Below are 10,540 nucleotides of genomic sequence, written 5' to 3'. Positions count from 1 at the left end.
TCGACCACTTCCGTGTATTGCACATTTCCACTCTCTCTCTTTGCCAATCGCTTGGATGCAATTAAAACAATGTAAGCTCCCACCTTAAAGAGGCATTTAAACTTTATTCTTAGTAATATTTAAACATTGCTAACAACCGGTGTAATCTCGCACATCTGAAGCAGAAATGTTCAATACGTGGAAGTGTCCGATATTGGGGAGGCTGACAGCTAACGATGCTAGATATTGTTGCCGTCACACAAAAAGCTCTTTTACTTTTTTGCATTTTTTACTGTTTGACAAAATCTGAATCCATCAGTCGTTATTTACACTTTTACCCCATTGCGTAACTTTTGCATAACTGTAAAAAGTAACTGTTTATTTAAGTAGTGATTTTTCATCACTCTGTTCATTAAAACATCTCCAAAGATCTCCACATGGGAGTCTGGTTTACCAACACCTGCTTTGGTAAATCAGTGCTTAATGATGGTAAATCAGGTGAGCTGCTGATGGAATTGAACGCATCCACATGCTGATCCAGGCTGATGGGGGCATCCAGGAGAAATTTGGATCCAAGCTAAGTTCTACTTACTTGGCAGTGAGAAATTCTTGCTCTTTGTACTGTATGTGTACTATTATGTTTTCCTGTATCTGTTCTAAGAGATCTGGAGTCTTTAAATAATGTACTTATGTGCCTAAAACCTATGGACAAAACCATGTATGCAATTATTGCTTCTTAAAATGGGTTATATCCCCCATTATATCCCCATCCATATAAGATGCACATCCTGACTTTATACATTCATTTTTATTTTTCATTCATTTCACAGCAAAATGTTTACATACATGACTGGCTGAAAGGTCAATGTGCAAAACTGGAAGTTGACTGGAAACAGGGATTTTACCAGAGTATCACCAGAGTAAATTCTTTTTAATCCAGTAGTAATCTCAGCAGGGTGACTACAGCACACAGGAAATGAAGATACAAGAAATATGCAACAATAAACTGTCACCCACACATAAATGTAGTAATTAGTGAATAAGACATAACCAGACAGAAATATGTTAAATAAACACAACAAACAGGAAACAGTTGACAGGAAAAAAGGGACAAATTAGGTTTAAAAATATATAGTGTCCATCAAATCAGGTACATTGTCCAGTTTTAACAGTACGTAGGTTAATAGTGGAAGGCTTTCATCCCTCTGAGAGGATTAGCGTCATAGGGCAAAATCTTAATAAGCTAGTCATGTGAAAAACTTAGGACACCCCAGACAAACCCTTTTTAGACATTTTAATGATCTTTATTTGAACAATATTAACATGGAGGTAACATAGCTAAACACATAAACCTTTTTTTTTATTCATTAGAATCAGGTGCAGCACATCAGCTGCAGATGATTAGATCATGGTTAGAGAGGAGCCAGTCAGATCATTCTGAGTCTGTTTACACCTGGCATTAACATGCATTTTATATCAGGGCAGCATCTGCAGCTGCTTTGGCCGGTTTCTGTTTACACTTGTCACTAAAAATGCGTCTGTATGGGGCCCTGGGTGGTCCATCATGATCAGAGGATCGCTGGTTTGAATCCCGGACATGCTGCTAGCAAGCTTCGGCAGTTAGAAAAATAAAGGGCTTGACTACACTTATGTAAACGATTTCTCATCAAAACTGCCCTGATCCAGGACTCTGTGAATGGGTTTGAGGAACGGTGGGGGGTCTCCAACACAATGGTGGGAACAGCAGAAGGTTCTCGCAGTCCTGTTATGACTCTATCAGAAAATGCGAAGGACGGTTTAAAGAGCAAGGGAACAAACTCTGTAATTGGTGAGAATATTATACAAGTACATAAGCTCACATTCACATGCGCAGACATAGAAAGTGGAGAAAGTGAGAGGAAGAGCGAGCGAGAAGATCCATTACCACTTGCTGGAAACCGTTTACAGAAAACGCATCCTGTTTACACGTATTCTCAGAATATAGTTTGAGCGATCCGGTCGTAATCTGATCACAGTGCATGCTGGGGTGTTTACACCTGGCTTTTTAGGTGGACTACTGAAAACAGGCTCTGATTGTGAAGTGAGTGGTAAAGATCACCATGGCCAGATCCAAAGAGCTCTCTGAGGCCTTCAGAAAGAAGGCTGTAGATGCAGAGGGGTCTGCGGATTAAATAATGTGGGGTGTTCTAACTTTTTCCTCATAAATGAAATTCCATTTTACAAACAATGTTTAAATCAGTGTTTAGTTATAGTACCTCCAGCTTTTAATGCTGTTCATTTTGTCGCTGCCCAATGAGAAACATGTATCTTAAGAATGGCGACTTTACAGGAGAAGACAAAAATGTGAGTCAGTTTCAATGGAAGTCAAATAAGAGTAAAATAAGAGTTAATTCCAAGTCATTTAGAGCATTTCTATTGGTCCATTCATCCAAAAGTACTTATACAGCATACAGAGCAGCTACAGGCTTCAAACAAAGGAGAGAACCAAAAATGGACAAAAACGGAGACACAAGGGTTTTCGTTGGACAGCAGCGATATGAAGATCGAATGTCCAGATGTTTATTGTATAAACTGTAGAAGCAAACTGAAAGTTAAACTGTAGCTTAAAACTACTCCATAAAATAAACTCCTGACAGAATAAATGATTTGTAGAAATATCTGCACCTAAGTTTAGAGCTCTTGTTGCTGCAGAGTGTGTTAGTTGTCCACTGTTTCTCCTAAAGGGAAATTTCCACATTATTGGATTGTTGTAAACACAGGATTCGGTGTGAAATGCTCTGTTCTAGAGAAATCTACCGTCTTAGAATTCTTCACAGTGGTGCTGAATAGAATCAGACAGCTAAACAGCTTAGTGCCTCTAAAAGCTTTCTCAAAGTTATTGCATTCTAAAAAAAATGGGTGAAATTCCCTTTTGACGCATTTCGAAAATATGCTAATTAGCATTAAAGCATTTTGAAAAGCTATGTGCCCCCAGACTTGGCCAGTGCCAGTGTCAGTATTAGCCTTCAAATTGCAGCTGCAGTGCTGTTGACTTACACATTCAAATGAAATCGAGTCTAACTCGAGGCAGTCTGTGCGGTCGCAGTGCTTCACGTCGTCAGCTTCTTCTTAGGCAGGAAGGCATTAGTGATTTGGTTCATAACCACCAGCGCTGGAAAGAGCGGCAGCAGCAGGAAGCCATACCACATGGCTCCCTTCACTGTGGCCTGGAACCAGTCCGTAAACATGGCCCCCATGACGGTGACGGTGGCCAGCAGGTAGGCCACCAGGCCACAGGTGGCGTGGTAGAGCCGCAGGCGGGGCACGGACGGGATACCCAGGAGTTTGGGGAAAAGCAGGCACACGCCACAGGCCGCCTGCAGCGCTGTAGCCGCCAGGGTGGCCACACCCAGCAAGCTGTGCCATGAGGCCAAGTGCGGGCGCTCCGAAACGTTCTTACTGGCCACCATGAAGCCCAAGCCGGTGGCGGCGGACAGCAGCATCAGAGCCTGCAGGATCCAGTGCACGCGGATCTTCCCTTTGCGGGACTTGAAGCACAACAGGGTGCCCTCAGCTGAGAAGAGCAGGATCCCCTCCGTCATACAGAGACAGAACTAAGAAAGGAAGAGAGACAGAGAGTTCATAAGAGCCTTATAGAGGTTACTTCCAGCTTTAATACACCTGACTTGGACGATCCTGGTCTTAAAGGTGTCCACGTGTCCAAGAACAAATAGCCTTGCTCTGTCTGGGTGGATAGGATGGCCCTCCTTCAATCACTCAAGAGAAGTGTTAGCCAGTGTGGGAGTCTATTAGCTGATGTAAGAGAACTGGCAGTTAGTGCTCTCCTTGAAGTTGCTGGTAAGATGCTCTTCTCAAACTGGTTTCTTCACACACTAGATCTAGGTCTCCTCCGTCACAGGATGCTACCAACACTGGGAGAGAAGGCTAGCATGTGCTTTCACCAAGAAAAGCTGAGCACCACCACATCTTTTCAATCTACTGATACCTCAATGTCAATGTCTTAACTGGACAGCTCAACTGGGGTCGCCATCTGGACCTCTCAGAGACAGCAAGGTCTTGGAATGGGGGTCAATCTTTCAGTTAACAGGAACTGTCCTAGAACTATTTGTATCTCGTCAAAGTAAAAGTATGCACAAAAATACACTAATCAGTCATAACATTAAAACCACTGACAGGTGAAGATACAAACATTGATTCTCTTGATCTACAGAGCCATCTGTCAAGGAGGGGGTGGATGTGGCCGCAAGTAGGCTGCAAATTAACAGTGATGTGCCACTTTGACAAGGGCCTAATGGTAAACCGGCGACAGAAGGCTCCTTTATGCTCATGAAGGCCCCACCTCACAACTTACAGGAGTTAAAGGATCTGCTGCTAATGTCTTAAGAGCCAGATACAACAGGGCACCTTTAGATGTCTTGCAGAGTCCATGCCTGCGTCATGCCATTGTGGCAGCACTAAGAACATCTGCTCAATATCAGGAAGGTGGTGCTGATGCTTTTATTGCTTGTTAGCCACATTAGCCTTGTAATCACACAGCTAAACTATAAAAAAAGACTAAAAGTCATGTCAGAACAGCTGCATTCAGAGTGTGAACTTGACTTTTTAGTAAACTTCATTTTCACCATTAGCGGTGCCCTAATGAAGTGCACCATTTAGCTCCAGCATCCTCATGTACAACTACGAAGTACGAGCAGGAGCACCCGGGCCAAACACTAAGATCCCAGTGTCATTTAATATCTGTGCTAAGAGAAGAGAAATGGACTGTGGGGCCGAACATTCAATAGGAAAATCTAATTCAGTTCAACTTGGCCAGAAGCACAATAAAACCGCCAAGCGGCGTGTTGGTGAAAGCTGCTGCAGAACAGTAGCAGCATTACCAGGCACCGTCAGCCAGGGTCAGATTTATTGGCAGCTTCTTGTCAGCCGAAGCCAAACGAGCCTCAGTACCAACTAGCATCCTTTACAATTCTACGGCTAACAATGCTTCCTCACAGCACAAAGGCACGTTGTCTGTATGGGAGGATACGCAGGCCGGGGTATCACCAGTACGGAAAAGTGCATCACACCGCAAAGGTCCGCTGTGTTTCAGGTCAAGTCGTAACTGTATACTCCGTGGTAACATGCCAACAGGGGCCTTGCAAGCCTAATTATTTCAGTACTCGGCCATGTACTATTCATTATTCAGCGAGGAGATGTATTATTCATTTACTGCCCTCGAGGCTGTGCGCCAGTCACACTCGCATCATTTTTGAACAAAAGCGAACAAAAAGAAGTGGAGCATTGAGCTTCTCGGGATTTCATTTCATTGCATGAAAGGAACAGACGACTGTGTGTGTGTACCTTAGGCTGGATAAGAGCTAGAACTTGCCAGGCCTGCTCGATATGCATACCGTGTACGGATAAGAGTATTTTATACTGGGTAAGAATCCACATAAGCAAGTCTATTAGATACACTATATGTCCAAAAGTTTGTAGACACCCTTTTTAATGACAAGACGACAATCATTAGTGCTGGACACTGATGGAATTTGGCCTCCGCCTTTAACCCATCGATGCAGTGAGCACGTGTGTACACACGTACACACTACTGATCAAACACACACACAGTGACAGTGAGCACACGTGCCCGGAGCAGTGAGCAGCCATTGTTTGCTGCGCCCAGGGAGCAGGGAGGGTGCCTGGGTTTAACCCACAACCCTGTTATCAATTAACCGCTGAGCCACCACTGCGTTCAGCTACTTTAAATGACATTGCTGAAACTGACACACAGCTTGCCTGGTCCCTGTAGAGAAGTACTGCCAATAGAATAGGACTCTCTGCACATATTAGATGTGATGTAAGTCAAATCTAGAATTTTATGCCTCCACCTATTAAACTAACTGTAATGCCTAACTAGACACAATTACTCAAACATTTCCCACCCTTGATTTGCTGGTTTATGCTAGATCCTGTGATCATGGGACTGCAGAATGAACTGGAACTGTGATTGGTCAGGATGTACGAAACGCTCAGTAAAACATTCAGGGATTGGGGTGCAGCTCTGAAACTTACCGCAAATGACATGCAGAGGGGGTGCCAAGAGAACAGACCTGCAAATAAACAAAACATCAATATAAATGCGTATCAGGACACCTGCTTGTTAATCAAGAGTGTTAAAAAAAAGAGTTTATAGTCTAGTCCTAATGACAGGCGTGGGCTAGAGGGGTATAAAGCCCCCCAGCATTGAGCTGTGAAGCAGTGAACCTGTGTTCTCTGGAATGATGTTGGTGCTCCATACAGTACTTTTTGGATCAGCTGGGGAGCTGTGAATGAGCAGGGCTGGTGATTATCCAACATCCTGACCTCACTAATGCTCTTGTCTCTGAATTAAAATGTTAAAGGGATTGTTTTAAAGGGGTTGTTTTAGCAGTTAGGTTTCAAATCATAGACTGCAGAGTGAACATTACGCTTTGCAAATGAGTCCAAGTGCTAAATAAAGCTGGTGTATTCAAATAAAGCGAGGGAAATTCGGTTTTGCATGATAACAGTGTGCATGTGATGGACGAAAACAAGATATAGTTTCTTCCTGGTTTTTCTTCCATGCTCTAACATACCCGGTTCATCTCATGAAGGACCTGGTCATAAGCTGATGACTCAGCTCTGAGCTGGCAAAACATGAAACTGAGCATGAAAAGGTCCAATTACAGATATCAAGATGAGCTACAGTGGGTGAAAGTTTGGGCACCACTGGTCAAAATCTCTGTTCCTGTGAAAAGTGGATAAAAATGACTTGCTTTCCGATAGGAAGTCATAAATATTTGAAGCAAGGTTAATTTTCTATTATCATCTTTTACAGTTGGAAAATAACACAAATGACCAAACGTTCAGGCACCCCTTTGGGCACCCCTATCACTTTTAGTTCTTGTCTGGGGGATGTTTCTTTCCGCAAAAGGATGGATTTCATGGAATCCATTTTTACCTCTACCAATGCAATGTTCCTTCTGCCACTGGCTGCAACACAAGCCCAAAGCATAATCCACTCACCCCTATGTTTAACAGTTGGGGAGGTGATCTTTTCATGAAACACAGGTTTGCTCCAAACAAACTTTTAAAGCTTTATTTGAACTTCATCAGTCCACAGGACATGTTCCCAAAATGCATCAGGCTTGTGTGAGCGTTCTTTGGAGAACCTCTGATGCTGAATTTTGTAGCAGATGTGCAGGCGTCGCTGCACAGTAGAACCGTCTGCTAAATCTTTATGAAGATCTTTTTCAGAGGGTTTTCTAGCAAGGGTATTTCTAGCAATCTTATGAGCTGTTCTGTCTGGAAGTTTCCCTGGTGTTCCAGACCTCAACTTCACCTCTGCAGTTTCAGTTAACTCCTATTTCTTAATGACCGGCTTTTTAGGCTGAAGCGTAAGAAAAGCCTATTCAGACAGAATTCTGAGGCACGACGGCACCCAGTCATGTCTGAATCGAAGTTCAGTAATCTAGTATCCTACTTTACTAGACCACACAGCTAAACGCTCATACCTAGCAGTGAGCTGTCGATACCTGGGCCACGTCAGGGCGTACTGTTGCCTTCATGGTTCGGTTACAGGGATCTGTATCACTACACTGCCTTCTCAAACACTGACTTGTGAGACAGTGTGGGCAGCCAGGCATCAAGACAAGTCAGTTACCTTCAGTTTCGGACACAGCCATAGTCTCCTCCAGTTATTTTCATATCGCTGCTGATTTGTGGGATAAGGATCATGCAGTCCTAACATTTGCATTACCTGGCCTTTTCTAATGATGATGGTTTACACGAACCCTAACAAGCTGGTAAAGGCCTGAGAACTTGGTAAATGTTATCTGGGCACTTAATCCTCAATCCCTTTTTTTATTTTTGAAATTGTACAAAACAATAGTAATACACTAATCATGCTGGAAATGTGAATGGTCTATCTTTAACCTTTAGGCCTTTTGGAGATCCGTCCATCTTCTACTCACTTAACTATTAACAGTAACAGATATCTTGACCAGGGGGGTGCAAAAAATTATCTATATAGTTATCTGTATTAATTATGAATTATTGGTTGGTGTGGCGCAACAGATAACACCACTACCTGCCAGTGAGTTACACACCATGTGGGAGACTGGGGTTCGATTCCCGGTCTATGTGGCTATGCTGCGCTACACCAATAGGAGTCCTTGGGCAAGACTCCTAACACTAGATTGGCCCTCCTCTGTAATACCAGTAACCTTGTAAGTCGCTCTGGATAAAAGCAACAGCTAAATGCCAATAAATGTAAATGTAAATTTAGATAGATCGATAGATAAACTATTTGAAATGTAAATAAAGAAATTTAGAGTATTTACAGAGAAATAAACTTCTATAAATAATGTAAATTTTCCTGGAAAAGTTTCCTAGAAAGATTTCCTGGAAATCAGCTCTGTGGGTTCAGCTGCAGGGAACCACATGTATGTACATGACCCCTATATAGCTGTCATTCAGTGAACCCTACTGCACCTCTGTATGGGTGAATTTGCCTTCCTGGAATCTGGGAATGCTCTTAGGCAAGAGTTTCCCAGTCCTGATCCTGGAGTGGGTCACTCCCGCACAGTTCGAGGAGTTTTCCCTCTCATATTTTCATCATTATCTACTAATCAAGTCACATACGAGGTCAATTAGTCTGGCCTGGTCTTTGACCAGGAAACACTGAACTGGCCCATGGCGACTCCTGGAGCTGGAAAGCACTGGAAAAGTGGGGGAAGGTAGATTGGATGGACTCACTCGTCCCAGGTCGGGCAAGCGCGGACACGAGCACGGTCAAGCCGAGCGCGACCCCGTGCGCGCCCACGACAGCCACCTTGCGCAGGCAAGCGTACAGCCAGTAGTCGCGCATGCCCAGTCCCTCCCCGACCGGGCTGTACTCCACATCCGAGCGCATCTCCCCTTCTCCTCTTCCCTGTCTCAGGATAAAGCGGAATACACGGGCCATTCCTGATCCAGACTGGAAGCCGGTGCGGTCATTATGGGGGTCTGCTCACAGGACCGCGTTAGGGGGTAAAAACAATAATAATAATAATAATAATAAAACACACAGTCCACCCACAGCCCCACACGCCGCGGGTAAAGTTGCACACGTTAAACCGGTTAGTCCTAATCTCCACTGCCGCCTCCGGCTCCCAGACGCGTCGCTTCCTCCTTCAGTCCAGGCAGTGAGCTGGATCACATCCCCAAACAGGTCACTTTACTGTGGTCAGACACCCGGGACTCGGAAATCAGCTCCTAAAGAGAAGCAAACTCTGACATACGAGACAGTTTAAACCGACAGATCCACAAAAAAAAAAAAAAAAAAAAAAAAAAAACACACACACACACACACACACACACAAAGTGACGTCACGGCCCAGCCCACTGGCTGCGGAGGGGAGGGGTCATCTGGGCGATACCACTAACCCCCAGACACAGGGACGGCTTTTCTAGTTTTAGGCTTCCTCACTGAAACTCCAGAAAAACACAAGGTGTGGTTGGAGCTGTTCTGCTGCATTCTGTACAGATTAGTGAAATATCCTAATAGTTTCCAAGAGCACACTCACACTTTGATATTTTACTACTACTGCAATTACTACTATACCTATTACCACTGCTGTTACCACAGTATTACTACTGCTATGAATAATATTATTACTATACCTAGTAAAACTACTACAAAATGTATTAATACCAGCACTGCTGTTAATACTATTACTAATACTAAAACTAGGTTTGTGGGTTCAATACCCAGGCTTGGCAAGCTGCCACTGTTGGGCCCTCGAGCAAGGCCCTTCACCCTCTCTGCTCCCCGAGTGCCACAGCAATGGCTGCCCACTGCTCCGGACATGTGTTCTCACAGTCTGATCACGTTTGATCACGTGTGTTGGTGTGTGTTCACTGCACGAATGGGTTAAAGGTGGAGGCCAGATTCCATCAGTGTCCAATATGGTCATCTTGTCTAACTATTACAAGTTGTGGTTGGTGTAGCGCAACAGATAACACCACTACCTGGCACTGAGCTACCACACCGTGTGGGAGACTGGGGTTCGATTCCCAGCCTGGGTGACTATACTGCTCTACACCAATACGAGTCCTTGGGCCAGACTCCTAACACTACATTGGCCCACCTCTGTAATATGAGTAACCCTGTAAGTCGCTCTGGATAAGAGCGTCAGCTAAATGCCATAAATGTAAATGTTATAAGTATTACTAGAACTTAATAGTGTTACTACTGAAAAGACCATTACTACATGTATTACTACCATTAGCACTGCTATTGAAAAGTGATTGTATTACAACTAAAACTATTAACACTAGACCTTGACATTACCTGCAATTGTATTAATATTGCAACTATAAATTAAAATGAATTCTGTTGGTACTAGTAAAACTTAAACATACACGATTGTGAGAAGCCCTTTCAATACAGTTATATACTATGTCTACTAGTAAAAGTATTACTCTATTAATACTATCTTAACTATTACTATGAGCACTGTAATTACTCCCAGTTATGCTACTATAACTTAAAACGTACATAATAAATAACAAACATCATGGG

At 43.5% G+C, this 10,540-nt stretch overlaps 1 protein-coding gene across 1 annotated transcript; it reads right to left on the bottom strand.

Moving 5' to 3' along the window:
- Positions 1-2,494: 2,494 nt before the first annotated feature.
- Positions 2,495-9,285, bottom strand: cyb561d1 (cytochrome b561 family, member D1). The gene is made up of 3 exons (XM_072665905.1): positions 8,734-9,285; positions 6,031-6,068; positions 2,495-3,572 (listed from the first exon to the last, which is right to left on the bottom strand). Exons 1-3 carry the CDS (start codon positions 8,939-8,941, stop codon positions 3,069-3,071), a joined length of 750 nt encoding a protein of 249 aa, XP_072522006.1. The 5' UTR covers positions 8,942-9,285; the 3' UTR covers positions 2,495-3,068.
- Between the last annotated feature and the right edge of the window lie 1,255 nt (positions 9,286-10,540).

This window comes from Salminus brasiliensis, chromosome 21, assembly GCF_030463535.1.
Source record: "Salminus brasiliensis chromosome 21, fSalBra1.hap2, whole genome shotgun sequence".
Classification (NCBI taxonomy): domain Eukaryota; kingdom Metazoa; phylum Chordata; class Actinopteri; order Characiformes; family Bryconidae; genus Salminus; species Salminus brasiliensis.
This window is presented reverse-complemented; position numbering and strand designations above follow the sequence as displayed.

Coding starts and splice junctions, on each gene's coding strand:
- cyb561d1 (XM_072665905.1), bottom strand. CDS start 8,941: ATGGCCCGTGTATTCCGCTTTATCCTGAGACAGGGAAGAGGAGAAGGG. Junction 6,069..8,733: donor GCTTGCCCGACCTGGGACGA/GTGAGTCCATCC, acceptor GTTTATTTGCAG/GTCTGTTCTCTTGGCACCCC. Junction 3,573..6,030: donor CCCTCTGCATGTCATTTGCG/GTAAGTTTCAGA, acceptor TTCCTTTCTTAG/TTCTGTCTCTGTATGACGGA.